General features: G+C 37.0%; 2 protein-coding genes across 2 annotated transcripts; both read left to right on the top strand.

The window, feature by feature from the left end:
* The first annotated feature begins 332 nt into the window (after nt 1-332).
* On the top strand, nt 333-5,350 carry LOC107684550 (metastasis-associated in colon cancer protein 1-like). The gene is made up of 5 exons (XM_016480835.1): nt 333-492; nt 1,565-1,731; nt 1,945-3,995; nt 4,084-4,272; nt 4,476-5,350. Exons 2-5 carry the CDS (start codon nt 1,614-1,616, stop codon nt 4,713-4,715), a joined length of 2,598 nt encoding a protein of 865 aa, XP_016336321.1. The 5' UTR covers nt 333-492; nt 1,565-1,613; the 3' UTR covers nt 4,716-5,350.
* A 7,037-nt stretch (nt 5,351-12,387) lies between these two features.
* LOC107684562 (transmembrane protein 196-like) lies at nt 12,388-16,357 on the top strand. Its single transcript, XM_016480850.1, has 3 exons — nt 12,388-12,552; nt 15,762-15,818; nt 16,055-16,357. The coding sequence occupies exons 1-3, from the start codon at nt 12,388-12,390 to the stop codon at nt 16,328-16,330; spliced, it is 498 nt and encodes a 165-aa protein (XP_016336336.1). The 3' UTR covers nt 16,331-16,357.
* The last annotated feature ends 538 nt before the right edge of the window (nt 16,358-16,895 follow it).

Below are 16,895 nucleotides of genomic sequence, written 5' to 3'. Positions count from 1 at the left end.
AAACGTTTGAGTGCACAAACATTGCACTTTCAATGACATTTAAAATTCATAATGTAAACAATATAATAAATAAATAGAAATGAATACAACGTTTAAAAAATGTAGTTGCATTTATTTTTTCAAACCAAAAAAAACTGCCTCTTTTGTTGAAGTGCTGTAGTTTATTCCATTTAAATGTTTAAACATATAGAAGCATTTTTTTTGCTCTCATGAATTTGCATACCGAAACCACTTTGTCCATGCAGTTTCAGGAGCTGCAACGCTCTTCGCGCACATAAAGAGAAGGCTTGTGGGTGGTGGAGTCTAATTGAGAACCTGGGAATGACGTTCAATGCAACAGTTTGACAGTTTGGTACTACGTATCCCAGTATGCACTTCTCCACTGTTCAAGCAGATAGAGGCACACAGAAGTGTAAGGTGTACAGTTGGTGACACTCCCCGACGATTAAAAAGTTCGCATAAGGACTGAGTGGGGATACTACCATGTTCCAGGTAAGCGTTTTAAGTTTAAATCGTTTAAAAATATTTTATTTATGTTATATAGGCCATTTGTCCAACCTAAGCATGAATATAAAAAAGAAGTATTTGACCACATCAAATCTTTCACGTGTTTTGATTTAAATAGATTGTGTGTGCATGTTGGAGCACAGCGTGACATCTATGTCGTTATGGCGTTTTAATAGGCTAATCCTTAAATGATTAAATGCATTTATTTAATAGAGAAACTCTCAGTAGAATAGAACGTTTACGTTTTTAATATGGGGTGACGTTTGCATGCCTTAAAAAACAAACAGGTGTATTGTGACGTGGCTGATGCAGGGCGTGTTAGCGCCTGTTGATTTGAATAGAGTACTCAGCCCTTCACCAAGGAGACAAAGCTCTGTAAAAGAGACACTGATATTCAGGCAAGACAGACCTGTTTTCATGCATTACCACTGCATAATACGCATTTAATGAGTCATTGCCGGAGACTGACAGACAGAGAGGATACTGGACAGTGATTCAGAGACGTATGACAGGAGAAATGATTCAAAACAACAAGAGAAGTTTCACTGATTGACTCATTGAGACTGTTTATGCATAAAGTTTTACTTATGTATTTGTAAACGTCTGTTAATGATTGTTTACTGTTAAAATAAACAATGCATCACTCAAATTATTAATAAGAAATTAAAGATGAATATATGTGAAAAACATAAATGATATGTTATGTTCAAGAAAGTGAGTGTCAGATGATTTCTTAGACTGTTGTAAAATGATATCGGTTACACTAGTATAAAACCAATTCAAGGAGATTGTTTTTGACACAAAGAATGGTTTTATTTAAAGGCTATATACTGGATCTAGCATATACAGTATACTGGATGAGAACTGTCCTGAAGAACATATAATGAAACATCAATAAATGAATCTCCAATAATCATATAGGCAACTCAAGAACACTATAATATAGCAAAAATGGTCTTGATAAGAGAGGTCCTTAATGAACTGCTACAATTAAAAACTTATTTTTAAGAGTAAAATTATATTTTCTAATGTTAATTTGTTCATTCTTTTTAAATAGCTTTGACATTAGAGACAAAACTGTTGTCATTTGATCTTGGATATTCAAAATGGCAGCTGCAAAAGTAACGTCAAACAGTCGTGCAGGGAATCTGCTTCGAAGTAGATCGGAGGGGACACTGATAGATATAGATGAGAATGTTACCATCAACAACAACAACCTTCATGGTAAGTATGCAAAAATGAGCTCTCTCTCTCTCTGTCCATTATTTTATCCATCCATTCTATTTTAATGCATTTGTTAATAATGTGAAAATATTTTTTAAAATGTTATATTTGCTTCACAAATATACTATTCAAACTGATCTAATTGTCCTAACAAATATATTAGGAATTTTTTCTTGGCTCTCCATTGACATTTGATAACTTCTCTTTTCTTAGGGGGCTACGGTTATGAGATGGGGAAAACCTCAGAGTGGCCCGTCCTACCAAATGAAATTGAAAATCCAAAACAAACTACCAACCCCTTCTGGAATCAGCTGGGCAGGTCAAATCCATTCTTAAATGAAATCGTCCACGCCAGCACCTATGACTCTGGGGTGTCCATGCTGAAAGAGGATCCCCTATCTCTGTTTGACAATATTAATGAGGACTCACTCAGCACATCCTCAGATGAAACAAACTTTGCTCATCTTTTAGCACCCAGACAAAACAATTTAAACCGATCTGGGAGGTGGAGAAGTGCCTCAGATATACTTGACAACCTTGAGAAGAAGGAAGACAAGCGGACGATGAGACTCAACTCTCAAGAACCCTTCCTGAATCCTGATTTTGAGTGGTTGAAGAATGACAGAGAAGCTTACAAAATGGCTTGGTTGAGTCATAGGCAGCTAACCAGGTCTTGTTTGGACCTGAGCCGAATGAAACAAAGTCCTGGATGGGCCCAGACTCAGGCCACAGACATTCAAATCCTCTGCAAGATTGACCACAACGGAGGCTCTGTGCAGTTACCAGACTCCAGTATCACTGCCCATATTCCTCAGGGACATGTCCCCCCAGGTGAGATCCAAGAAATCGGCCTCAGAGTACTCCTTGATCCTCCCACTGGAATTAACAACAACTACACCACAACTCTGAGCCCTCTTTTAGAGGTCAGCCTCAGTAACCATAATGTTTCGGGGAGCATTTCGCTAGAAATGAGAATGGCTGCCAAAGTAAAAAGTGACCCCACAAGCCACGTCTTGACCTCATTTGTAGGTCTAGTCTCTCAAAGGAAAGAGGGACCTTATCAGAAGATAAAAGACTGTTACATATACAATGACGTGTTACAGATGAAGCTTTTTGATTTAAAACCACGCATGTACATCATAACTGCTGCCGAGGCCATTGTTTTGGAGCAAACTGCTATGTCAGTATGGGATTACTTGGATCGACATATTACGGTGGCCATCTACGGTCCCAAGCACATACACCCATCGCTCAAAGTGGTGCTGGTCATACCGAGCCATGATAATATTCCACCCAGGCTCCCTTTCTCTGATGTCCAAAGAGGTGACAGGAACCTGCCCCCTGTTGTCTTGGAGCTTTGGGGAAAGCATCAGTTCAACCCACATGGCCTAAAAGATATTCACATTGCTTCTAGAGTGTTGGATTCAAACTTCGAAGTGAAACCAGTGGATCTGAATAAAGAGGTTAAGCAGGATCGGCTTAAAGCAGGAAAAGTGCTCCATTTACCGTTAGATCTGGTCAAGGTGAGTGGAGGTGAAATGTGTCCCTTCAAACTCAGCATTGAAGTGAAGGATCCGAAAAGTCTCACTTTGGGAGATTTCTGTGTTACCTCCCCTGAAGCTGCCCCTCTGAGGTCAGAAAAACACAACCACAGGCGAGCAGATCGACAGAGGGAAGTGACTCGTTCCACGCCCATTCCTGAGGAATCAATCTCAGAAATCCTTACCCAGAAGTTTCAGGACAGACCTGTAGATTTGCATTGGTATGGGGTAGCAATGAAATCGATCCTTAGACAACCGAGAGTGGAATATCTTCTGGAATACTTTAAAGGTGATACGATTGCTTTGCTTTCTAAGGAAACTGTTAGATCTCTAGGTCAGATGGAGGTTAAGGAATGGTACATTGGCTTTCTTCGAGGAAGAGTTGGCTTGGTGCACTGTAAGAACTTGAAGGTCATAACCAAGGATCAAGTCATTGACTTCACTGGAATTAAGCTCACCACACCAGTCCTCTTGGACAATATGACAATTCCTTTTAAAAAACTTACCTACATGTACTCTGCTATTCAGACCCTGGTCACAGAGCACGTCAAGTCCTGGAGAACCTTCGCTGAGGCTCTCGGTTACTCAGAGGTCTCAGTTAACGCCATCTCCAGGAGACATGCTGAAACGGAGGCAGAGAAGGTGGCTTGTGTTCTAGAAAAGCTCAAGGAAGACTGTCATGCAGAGAAGATCAAGAAGAAGTTCCAGCATGAGCTTATCATAGTATGCATCTTTTATTCTGACATAAATGTATGTGTACAACAAAATTCAGAGGAAAACTAGTTTTATTAATGATTTATATTCCCCACAGGGGCTGTTAAAGATTGATGTTCAAGGTGTAGTAGCCCATCTCATCCAGGATATAGTGATTCTATCCACAGCAGTTGAGCTGGGAGTGCGATGGCGGGAACTTGCTGAGAGAGTCGGGAAGCTCTCCAATGCCCAGATTGCTACTTATGAGGCCCCACACAAAGGGAAAAATGGAGAAGTTAGTGCCCAGGTGAGATAAAATCCAAAACATTTGAGTAACTTTTTTTTTTTTTATCAATCATTAAATACCTTGCTCATTTTATTACAATATTATATTATTCAGTTATCATTGACATGATCTACAGAATAAGGTCTAACCCAATCCTAGTCACGACATTTGTGATGTCAACATTTAAATATACTTTTGATTTATTATTTTACTTCTTTCAATAGTCAATGTGGAAGCCTGCATATGACTTCCTGTATGCCTGGAGTAAACGGTACGGGGATGGCTACAGGGATATGATCCAGGACCTTCACCTGGCCTTGGATAAGATGAAGAGCCCAGTGACCAAGCAGTGGAGACAGATTACTGGAGCTCTCATCACTGTCAACTGCATGGAGGTTCTAAGGGCTTCCGCCTTCCTCAGAGATTTGGAGACGACTCTTGGAGCACCTGCACTTCATATTTAGGTGATACTGCTGAGTTCATACTGATAGCTGTGCCATATTTTTTTGACGTGATAAATATCGACTTTAGGTGGCATCTACCCTCGATGGCATCTGTTTTTTGGAAAAGTACTGAATATATGTTATTGCATACCTGTCTGTATATTATGTGTGTATTCGCTGTGACAATGAAAATGTGAAAGCTGTTGTCTGATTCTTAAAAGACTCTGAGTTGTTACAAAGTCCCTTATGCAATGTTAATGTTTTTAAGGGTTGTTGGTGGAAAGAGAAATGGGAGATTTGTTCGTTAATTGTGATAGAGATGGAATCTGAAACATTTTCATTCTAGATGAACTGCCTCAAGGTCACCTCCTTTCTTTGTTTTAGTTAAACAGTTTTGCTTGAATTGTAAGTGTCTTTATCAGTACATTTTAATATTTGAAGTTGTATGTGGTATGTGTTACATACATTTTGGCCCTCTGGGAATGTGACTTATTATTTGTCAGTGTCAGTGTACAGTATATTGATTTCAGTATCCAAGGATGTACCATTATACTAGGTTTAACATCTAATGTCACATCTTTGTTATACTGGAAAATTGTATTGATCTATTTTTATATTTTGTGTTTTTCTAGTTGTCATTTTAAATGTACTAACTACAGTGTTTAAGAGTGAGGGTCCTTGTATAATTGCAAACCTTTCCTGTGTTAGAACAGTCTTTAAAAATCAATTTTTTATTGCTGTATTTTTAATGCTAAAACACTTTTGAGATTTGTTATAATAATTAAACTGTAACCATTTATGTCACGAAGGAGCTCTATACTGAAGGGCAAAGATAATAGTAAAAATATGTTTTAAAGTATTTTAATCTTGGAATTACTTGAGTAAATGTTGTTTAAAAGATCTTATCATTTGATTGAATGGGAAACGCACAACAGGCAGCATATCATACACATGTCTGCATTGAGTCGTGCATTGATGTGCAACTCAAGCTTAAATCTGTCACTTCCTTTCATTGCTTTAAAAATGATGCCATTATGTGGATACCAGTGGGTTCTCTAGTGACCTCAATGTCACAGCCTCATTTACAAAACAGGATACTGATAAAGCTCATTAGCCTTCAGCCATGCTAAACTATGTGAAGTACTGTCCGTTGCATAGAGATCTCAAGCGCTCTCAGTCACACACAAACAGTTTCTTCAAATTCCCAACCTAAACATGCTATCAGTAAAATATCCTTCACCCTTTCCTGTGGTATCTGTTGCTTATTTAACTTGTGTGTTTACCTAGGCCTTATCCTGCTAAGAGTTTTAGTGTTCAGTGTCACCCTCTAATAGTTCAGCTTGGCTAAGCTGAATTTGGTCATTTACCAAGTCATGATTATGTAGTACTAATAAGTGAACATTTTTGAGAAATAGATTATTTTCGCCTTAAAGGGATAATTCACCCAAAAATGCACATTGTCATCATTTACCACTTAGTCTAGAGTCAAGTTTGCATGATGACATTGCAATTTTGGATGATTTTTTTGGATGAACTATCCCTCTACATACTCTTTGGTTATTAATGGACGATTACAAACCATCTCACATCTCTATGATATTAATGCGGTTGATGTCCACATCTCTGGACTTAATTGAGTGGTCTTCTGTCCAGGGGCGTGTCTAGAGCGAAATGTTTCTTGAGCACCAAATCAGCATATTAGAATGATTTCTGAAGGATCATGTGAAACTGAAGACTGGACTAATGGCTGCTGAAAATTCAGCTTTAAATTCACACAAATAAATTACATTTTTAAAATATATTCCATTTGAAATCAGTTATTTTAAATTTGAATAGTATTTCACAATATTACAGTTTTTACTGTATTTATGATCAAATAAATCAAGCCTGGGTGAGCATAAGAAACTTAACTGAAACTTATAGTGTATATATGACCTAAAATGTGCCTGCATCACTGAAAATAAACTTTATGATTACTGGCATAAAGTTAGAAGTTTATCGTGTGCAAGAAGAAATAAGCTGAGGTGATGTGCATCATTTGTGCATACAGCAATGGTAAATGCAATATCACTGAAAGGCATATAAGGGGATAGGGGATATAGGGACGATGTATGTTTGCGGAACGATGTATGTTAAAAGCACACGTCCAGTTTTGTGTGAGTGAAGGAAATCCGCTTGGGAGAGGAGAGATTCGTCCTCGCGCACATGGATCGCGTAAAATTATGCGCTCTCGACATTGTCATTAAGATCACACTATAGAAACCGCCTAAAATTAGAAATTTACTAAAAACAAGCCTATGGCGAGATATCTGGTAGGGGGGGGGGCACCTGGGGTGGCCATCCAAATTTCAGGGGGGGCCGGTGCAACCCCTGGCCACCACGTAGACACGCCCCTGCTTCTGTCCCACAGAGTTATTTTAGGTAACACTGACCCAGTCCCAATCTCAGCATGCGATGAGGGACTAGAGCTCTCTGATTGGTTGTCTAAGTTTGCAAACTGAAGACCATATGAATGTTTAGCACTGACCCAAATAAAAGGCAGACGTTTCTTGAGAAAAGTTCTGTGTATTAAAGAGATAGTCCACCCAAAAAATAAAATGTTGTCATTGTATACTCTCCCTCATGTCGTTCCAAATCTGTATGACTTTGTTTCTTCTATGGACCACAAAATAGCTTATTTTGAAGAATGTTGGTAACCAAACAGTCTTGGAACCCATTTTCCATAGTATGGACAAAAAAAAAATACTGTGGAAATCACCCAAAACTATTTGATTACCAGTTCTCAAAAGAAAGAAATGCATTCTGGTTTGGAATGACATGAGGGTGAGTAAATGATGACAGAATTAATTATTTATGGATGTACTATCCATTTAATGTTTCACCATCAAATTCTCAGTGTTATTGTAGTTCTTCTTTCATATTTACATACATTTTGAATGCTCAATAATAAACAAACATGCACTCTAAAAAATGCTGGGTTAAATATAACCCAGCGCTGGGTTAAAAAGGGACAAACCCAGCTATTGGGTTGTTTTGACCCAGCGGTTGGGTTCAAAACAACCCAACAGCTGGGTCAAAACAACCCAATAGCTGGGTTTGTCCCTTTTTAACCCAGCATTTTTTAGAGTGTGATGTTCTTGTCATGTAACTGTAATTTATTACACCTTTTGATTTATCACACCTAGTTTTATGACTTCTCTTTAGTCCAGGACTAGTTTTATATATAAGTAAGATTCATTCCAAATGATTCAGTCTGCTTTTGGATCATTTTGTCTAGATATACAATAGTACACTCTAAAAAATGCTGGGTTCAAAACAACCCAACCGCTGGGTCAAAACAACCCAATAGCTGGGTTTGTCCCTTTTTAACCCAGCGCTGGGTTATATGTAACCCAGCATTTTTTAGAGTGTAGGCTTATTCCATTTCTTATTACATGGCCTTGACTGTTTGCTTGGAATGCTTTGTACACTATGGCAACTGGATAGATCTGTTTAGAAAAGTTTATAAAATCTTAATGTGATCAAGAAGCTTGCCTGGGCACGACTTGATGTTTAAATCTGAATGCATTCCAAGATACACAATCAGTGGGTGTTGCTTTATCTCATGTGCTGCGCCTATTTGTAAGTGACTGGTAATAATATATTATATTAGGACACCAACATTGTGCCAAAAACCTCAGTTATGTTCTGAATTTACCCTGTTTCTTTTAAGGTTTAGTTGTACACATATTAACTTCAGCAGATCTACTAAAAGAGCCTGAGGCCCGATTATTCTTGATAAACCTGGGGATAATAGAGTGTTTTTCAGAGCAAAAGAAATGAAAAATAGCCAATAACATACTAGAAAGTTCCTGTGCCTTGCTAAACATCTTTAACTGCTCTTTGAATTTTTGGTGAGAAGCCATTGTTTTCCTACTGCATGGTGTTACATCATAGTGTCTGGTATGTGAAGAAATGGTACATTTTACTTCACAAAGCAGCTAAGGTATTCTCAAGGACTGGTTTGTTCCATTCTGCAAGCAGCTCACCTTTGGCATCCATTGAGCAATAGAGCAAAGCCAATTCAGCTTTAAGAATTAAGGCCATTAACTACAGTGGGTGGAATAAAAGTCTGTTGTGGAGTTTGGGCTAGTTAGGTGTTCATTATTTAGATGAATTGCTAAGATGAATATGATTTTGTAAGCACAAATGCGTTCAATGTGTGAATGCCTTTAAGATTAAGTATTTGTGATTATGGGTTCAGTAAGCTCCAATGAGAGTGTCCAGTTCTCCCTGAGAATAAAAAGAAAAGACCATAACATTCTGGCTGAAGACTTACTTGGCACCCCAAAACAACCCTATTATGCAATGTACAGTACTCATAACAACAACTCTGCAGTTTTTTTAGTGAGGCTAATTGTTATTGTTGATCACATGCTAAAAAAGTCTAACCTACTTTTCTGTCAAAAACAGACATGTCCATATTTGTGACCCTGGACCACAAAACCAGTCATAACGGTCAATTTTTCGAAATTGAGATTTATACCTCATCTGAAAGCTGAATAAATAAGCTTTCCATTGATGTATGGTTTGTTAGGACAATATTTGGCCGAGATACAACTATTTGAAAATCTGAAATCTGAGGGTCCAAAAAAAATCAAAATATTGAGAAAATCGCCTTTTAAGTTATCCAAATTAAGTTCTTAGCAATGCATAATACTAATTAAAAATTAAGTTTTAATATATTTACTGTAGGAAATTTACTAAATATCTTCATGGAACATGATCTTTACTTAATATACTAATGATTCTTGGCATAAAATACAAATCAATAATTTTGACCCATACAATGTATTTTTGGCTATTGCTACAAATATACCCCAGCGACTTAAGACTGGTTTTGTGGTCCAGGGTAACATTTATCTGTATCATTCTGTAGGGGGGTTTAATAAGAGGAAAAAGTCAGATCACAATACAGTAAATCAGTGGTTCTCAACCAGGGGGCCTCAAGATGACTTTAAAATAAGACAAAACAACCATTAAATTAAGCAGGAGCTTCTCTAGACTTTTTTTTTAATTGTACAGTACACGAGGCCCAGTGAAATACCACTGTACCCCAGTAAAATATTACTGACAAATCATGGTGTCAATGAAGATTCTTGTTCACTGACCTGAAAATAATTTTCTCTGATACTATTTTTTACTATTTTATGCTTTCTGTCAGCTGTTTAGAACTAGCAACTAGCAAACTAGCAAAGGTAGAGCTGCAAATAAATCACACTTTTGATCTAATCAGTCAAATGAGTTTGAAAAAGGGACTGAAAATGTTGTGTGATTCAGTTTGATTCATTCTGACAGACAGTTCACTTACACCGAATCTTTTGCAGTGTTTTCGCAAACCTAAACAGTGGGATATTTTATAAGAGAGAAAACAAAAACAGCGCTGGATAAGGTCAAATTTACCTACAGTCCATTGTAGAAAACAAAACTTTTGAAAAAGTATCAAAATATAGGAACACTTTTTCTGTGCCCCAGTACTAATAAAAGACTAGAAACACTCCTAGCCAAAACTACTAAAAACCAAGATTTTATTGTAGATTTCATTTTAATTCACTCCCTCAATTACTGTCTCGAAAAACCTTGATGTATGAGGAAGCCTAAAATTCATGTAAAATTCATGCAAATGATTAAAATTGTAAAACTCCATTGGCATTTCCATAATGAATATACAGTTTACTCTCCATGCTGAGTATTGTGTGGGCAAGATGTGCTGCATGTCCACCCAGTTTAGAACCTGTGACCACACGTTAACGAGAAAAACAAGGGTAATGACTGGAAAACATACTGGCTTCACACTTCAGAGGCACAAACAGGGAAAACAGCAGGCTTCACATTGCACTGCTTCAACACAGTGACCTCTAGCGTAGTGCAGTTTCTTTCCTAAAACTTGGCTAACAGATCACTGTAAAGTAAAATTACCTTTAAAAAATGCAGTTATTTAAAAAGCAATGATTTCCGAGCAGTAAAAGGCTAAAAATGCAGCCCGAGAAGCTTTAAAAATTAGATTAAAAATACTGAATGAGAGTGTATGCATGGACAGCATTTGTTTTATATTACACAGAAAATGGTAACATGAACTGGTTTTATTCGTCAATTTTTTGTCATTACTGATTCAACCTCAATACATTAATTTATACAAACAAAACATTTTTTTATGGGTTAAATCAGGTAACATATGTAGGTTACCATGTTTTACAGCATAGAACTACTTTAATAACTTAACCAGCTACATTTTTAGCTTGCTTGTTTGGCCTTAAAAATACAGTGGGACAGTTCAACACATTTTTAATGAAGGTTTCAGGCGGAGAGATCTCATCCTGTGCTGCAGATCTCAGAGAGCGTGTGAGAAGTGCCTGAAGGTAAATCAGCACAGAGCCGTCATACTCGGCAGTATCAGAGCCCCTGTTTTGACAAGCACTGAGGCACATCAAACTGAGATTAATGGGATGTGACTGCCTTTGTCGCAGGACCCTTTCACCGGATCACATGCAGAGGGTTGCCGAGCAGTGTCACACTCACTGAAGGGGATCTGAGCACATCAGTGTGGTTAGTGGGCCATGTATCTGGAGTTTATGTAATGATGAAAGATAAAAAAAAAAAAAATCATGTATGACTTACTTTCTTGTGTGGAACAAAATATTTTGAAGAATATTGGTTACCAAATGGGTTCGGGACCCAAAAAGAAAAAAAAAATCTATATGGAAGTCAATGGAACCCAAAACTGTTTGATTACCAACATTCTTCTAAATATCTTCTTTTGTGTTTCACAGAAGAAAGAAATACAGGTTAGAAATTGGTGTCATTTTCATTGTGGTCGGTTCCTGTTTTACCTGCCTTTGTTATCTAGTTAACATGGTTATTCATTAATTCGATCAAAGCTGTTTTGTACTCTGTTTGTTATATAAGCTCTTCAGTTCCTTCATTCTACGTCTGGTGATGAATGTGTTTAAGTGCAACTGTTTCATTGATATTCTTCTGTGGATTACCTGTATTCACACTGTTTAAAAAACCAAGTCTCTATTTATAACCTTCTCTGTGTACCTTCATCCCTCTTTAGACCCATAATGTAACAGAAATGACATGAGGATGAGTAAATTATTTTAGTTTTTGGGTGGAATATCCCTTTAAAAGGACAGTTCACCCATTTACATTGTATAGGCAAAAACAGTTGAAACATTCTTCAAAATACCTTGTTTTATATGGACAAAAGAAAGTCAGATAACTGATAACAGAATTTTCATTTTTGAGTGAACTATGCCTTACTCAGCTATAAGCATTCAGGGAAGTAGACCATTAGAAGGCTGTGTGTGTTTATGGTTTGTGTGTTAAAAGTCATGTGACCTGTATGGCCATATCACAAACTGTCCAACTGCTTATAAGAGTACTGAAATCAGAGAAACATGCATTTATATGCAATGAAGGACAGGAGATGCACAGAGGTTTAATTTTGCATTTGCTTATTTTATTTTTGGTTATATTTGTTATAATACTTGCAAAACTGAAATCAGAGTGTAAACTTTAAATTAAACACTTCATAAAGCTGGAATGTGTGACAGAAGATCTGTAATATCTGCCATAGTCACTGGCGTGGTGAGAGAGGGATTTTCTCCCTTTGACTCTTTCTCACAGTGCGAGGAATGATGCCTGGAGGAGCATGTGCACCAGGCGAGTGCTTGTTTGGAGTTTGCTGGTCCTCTCTGTCTTTCATATGGGACTCGGGGTGTCCTGCATCTCTCTGGGTGTGCTGGGGATCATACAAGCCCACTGGCTACAGAAAAGCCAAACCTCCTTCTCCACACCGATATGGAGCGGCGTGTGTGTAAGTAAGAGATCTTAATGTATCTTCTGCATGAGATTTATATACTATATTAATATATTTATCAGCAAAAATAAAAAATCTAATACATATATAATGCAGATAAAATGGTGAATTCTTACCTTATTAATAAATCCGCTGATATGCTGATTTTTACTCTACTTATCAAAGTAAATTCTGCCAGTTTTTTTCTCTTAAACCTGACAAGATTTAAGTAATGCATGTCACTTTTATATTATATTATATTATATTATATTATATTATATTATATTATATTATCCGCAATAGAGGATAAGCGGTTTGGAGAATGGAGGGATGGATATTATATTATATTTTTCTGTCAGATATTTTGTTTAATTTATTTGTTCAATTATTGTTAATCAGTTATTCAATAACAATAATTTACATGACGTATGTCTTAAATAAGGTATTATATTATATTTGTAGGATTTTGAAGAATTACATTTAAATACTTCTTTTTTTTTAACTAATAGTTTAAATACAGTAATTATTCTTATTTTTAAAGTGGACATGGGATGCCCATTTTCCACAAGTTGGTATGATTCTTTAGGGTCTTCATAAAATGTCTGCAATATACTTTGGTTCAAATTCTACGACGGCGTTTTAGTGCCACATTAAAAAATAAAAAAATCTAAGATTACGAGATTAAACTCGTGATATTTTGAGAAAAAAAAAAAAACGAGAATAAATTCATACTCGTAGCAATATGAGTATAAAGTCGAAATATTTTGAGAATAAAGTCAAAATTGCGAGAATAAAGTAGAAATATTTTGAGAATAAAGCTGAAATTACGAGAATAAAGTTGTAGCAATACGAGAATAAAGTCGCTGGTGTTTAGTGCCACGTTAAAAAAAAAAAAAAGTTGTAGCAATACGAGAATAAAGTCGAAATATTTTGAGAATAAAGTCAAAATTACGAGAATAAAGTAGAAATATTTAGAGAATAAAGTCGAAATTGCGAGAATAAAGTAGAAATATTTTGAGAATAAAGTCGAAATTACGAGAATAAAGTTGTAGCAATACGAGAATAAAGTCTAAATATTTTGAGAATAAAGTCGAAATTACGAGAATAAAGTTGTAGCAATACGAGAATAAAGTCTAAATATTTTGAGAATAAAGTCGAAATTACGAGAATAAAGTTGTAGCAATACGAGAATAAAGTTATAATATTTTGATAGTATACTCCCCAGCAAACAATGAGCATTTTTTTCCAGCATTTTTTGGGTGGCACAAATTCAGCGGCTTTACACGGTCGGACCACTGTCAGCACACCATCGGCAAGCCAACCAATCTAAAAATGCTGTCGGTCTGCCAGAGTTTTTTGGGTGGCACGCCACTAGTGGCTTGCCGCGGCTGGGCCTCCGTCGGTGCAGCAGCGGCAAGACGATGGTCTGTCCTGCATTATATTCTCAAAATATTTCATCTTTATTCTCGTAATTTTTACTTCTTTTCTCAAAATATTACGACTTTAAATGTCGTAATGTTAGATTTTTTTTTTTTTTTAACGTGGCACTAAAACGCCGTCATAAAAATCCTCAATGGTCGTGTAAATCAATACCTTTTTACCTTGTCAAAACAGCTCTGTTCAGGGCGACCCGTTGCGGTGCATGCCTCTTTAAATTACTGCTCACCCCGCTCCTCTCTTCCGTTTTTTGTGTATTTGGTGGCGCGTTACCATCAAAAACAAAACTTATCCACTGCGTCCTCAGAGGCTCTCATGTCGGGAGAAATTAAGACTGTTATGTACACTTTTACATCCAACTACAAAAGACCTGCACTGCTTACGAGACATTCCCCTTGTCCAAATACCCACACTTGTGGTCTTGGCCACTTGAGAGCACGTGCGAGCGTCAGGAAGGAAGTGCGCAAGACTGTCACAGGTCTTAAAAAATGCCAAAGCGGAGTGCCCTTAACGCAAACTAAATCCACACTATCTCTTAGTGTGCATCATGTTGTGGAAATAAATCGTGAGACTTTTTGGCGAGATCTGGCGAGAGGTCACGGAAACCTTTCCAATGTATGTTAAATATTAATAATATTTAGATATTATGTATATTTTGGTAGTAAAACAAATAGTTGCACGTTTTATTGGTGCAAATGAGTAGTGGCGATAATTATTTTGTACAACATTTGCAACTGCTTTTTATCACTTAATTATAAGCACCACAAAATTAAATTGTCATTTGTTATAGGGACTACTGAACAGACATTTAGAAGTTGATTTTTAAATGCAAAGTATTGAAAATAAAAATAAAGCTCTGTAAACACTTGCATTTTTACAACACTATAAGTGTATCCCATCAGGTAATGAAAAGTTTTACACACACTTGTGGTCTTCATGCTCACTTGAACACTTGGACCAAATACAGGAAATACGTCATATAAGTAGTCAAGTGGTCAAGTGCAAAGACCACAAGTGCGGGTATTTGGACAAGGGGAATGTTGTCGCTACAGCTGCTCGAGCACAGAGAAAATGGCAGACAGCGTACAACTGGCTGAGGGCGGAAATATGCTAATACGGGACAGTCTGTCAGCGGTTGTAGGCGGGGCCTGAGCAGTATGACGGCATACTGCTCAGAAAATCAAGACTGTTCAGGTTTTTTGGGGATTAAAAAAAAAAGGAGTGAATGGATTTTTATCAATGGCAGACAGCATACAACTGGCTGAGGGCGGAAATATGCTAATACGGGACAGTCTGTCAGCGGTTGTAGGCGGGGCCTGAGCAGTATGACGGCATACTGCTCAGAAAATCAAGACTGTTCAGGTTTTTTGGGGATTAAAAAAAAAAGGAGTGAATGGATTTTTATCATTGTAGGGTAGTTGTGTCCACACACTGCTAAGACACATTTATACTCAAAAACTATGTAAAAGTGAATTTTGCATCCGATGTCCCCTTTAAGCATAGAGTTAATCAGCGTGATTTCTAACATCACAATATACAATGTGAAACTAAAATATGATATCCAGAATGTGCAATATGACATTGCTTTTTTAATTTTTTTTATCACACTTTAAATAGGCCTACTGTTTAACTCAAAATACATTTGACAGTAATTATTCTTAAGCAAGGATTAATAAGGGTGATTACCTTCACAATATCCAATGTTCAACTAAAATATGATATCCAGAATTTGTAATTTGAAACTGTACTAGAATTTGATTTAGATTTAGTAACACATCTCTGTTTTTCAGTTTCTTGTCTGTGGACTATGTGGGATACTGTGTGCGAAGAAAAGAACTGGACTGACTGTAAGAGTACAGTGACACAAGGCGCAACAATATAAATACTTCTTATCTAATCTAAACACACATTCACAAAGATAATAGCCACTGTAAGCCACTGACACCGGCTTGTAAACATTGTCTGTAATCCCTGCTTTATCACTTTCGTGATACTAATGTGTAATAAGAAACTGTTTATATAGTAGTCAATGCTGCATAATTACTGTTATCTCATACCTGTTTTGTCCCGCCTCATTTCACAGATGATCCTGTTTTCAGCTTGTTGTATCTGTGGACTTATTGGGGGAATTCTCAACATCCAGTTCCTGCGTGCAATTGTGAAATGGGCCAACAGCCTGTATTCTCTGCACCTGGCCTTCCTCTGCCTGGCCAGCCTGGGCATCTTGAGCTGCACCCTCTCCACCTGGCTCACCTGCAGACTTTCCAGCTGTGAACAGAAAAGACTGTTTCTGGAAAGGGATCTTTCGCTGCATCATTCTATGGAGATGGCCGAGAAGGTGAAGGTGACATGCGAATGAGCTATCTAGGGACTGTGAGATCCCTGTAAATTTGATTTATAGAACTGCTTAGTTTAAGTTAAGTCATGATAATTTGTCTCTTGTGAGATAGCAGGTATTCGGTTTCATGTCAAAGTTATTCATGTTAAAGTTCTATAAAAATGTATCCTGGAATATGATCATTCTAAAGGATTTGTTTTGTGGGATAAATGTAACCTTCATATATCATTAAGTGATATCTTTGGTGAGTAAGTCTACTTTGTTCCTGGTATGCTGATCAATTACCACATTCCGTTTTAACTGTCAGTGAATGAAGAGTCAGGTGTGATGGTGTCAGTTTGCAATAATGAAGAATGCAATATAATTATGTTAAAACCTTGAAAGTTTAAAAGGTCAGTGTGATTTTAATTAGTGTTAACCCTTAATAGAGCAAAACAAATGCAAACCTTGCAAGTTAAAGTTAAAGGAAACTTAATGAAGAAAAATCATAACTGCACACTCTCTTAACCACAATTTATTATTGCCAACATTTCGGCCAAACAAGTAGCCTTTGTCAAGGTATGATTTCTTACAAAATGAAGAACAG

This window comes from Sinocyclocheilus anshuiensis, unplaced genomic scaffold (assembly GCF_001515605.1).
Source record: "Sinocyclocheilus anshuiensis isolate Anshui unplaced genomic scaffold, SAMN03320099.WGS_v1.1 scaffold225, whole genome shotgun sequence".
In the NCBI taxonomy this organism is placed as follows: Eukaryota; Metazoa; Chordata; class Actinopteri; order Cypriniformes; family Cyprinidae; genus Sinocyclocheilus; species Sinocyclocheilus anshuiensis.
The sequence above is the reverse complement of the archived record's forward strand: the minus strand, read 5'-3'. Positions and strand labels throughout refer to the sequence as shown.

Coding starts and splice junctions, on each gene's coding strand:
- LOC107684550 (XM_016480835.1), top strand. CDS start 1,614: ATGGCAGCTGCAAAAGTAACGTCAAACAGTCGTGCAGGGAATCTGCTT. Junction 1,732..1,944: donor CAACAACAACAACCTTCATG/GTAAGTATGCAA, acceptor CTCTTTTCTTAG/GGGGCTACGGTTATGAGATG. Junction 4,273..4,475: donor ATGGAGAAGTTAGTGCCCAG/GTGAGATAAAAT, acceptor TTCTTTCAATAG/TCAATGTGGAAGCCTGCATA.
- LOC107684562 (XM_016480850.1), top strand. CDS start 12,388: ATGTGCACCAGGCGAGTGCTTGTTTGGAGTTTGCTGGTCCTCTCTGTC. Junction 12,553..15,761: donor CGATATGGAGCGGCGTGTGT/GTAAGTAAGAGA, acceptor TCTGTTTTTCAG/TTTCTTGTCTGTGGACTATG. Junction 15,819..16,054: donor AGAAAAGAACTGGACTGACT/GTAAGAGTACAG, acceptor CTCATTTCACAG/ATGATCCTGTTTTCAGCTTG.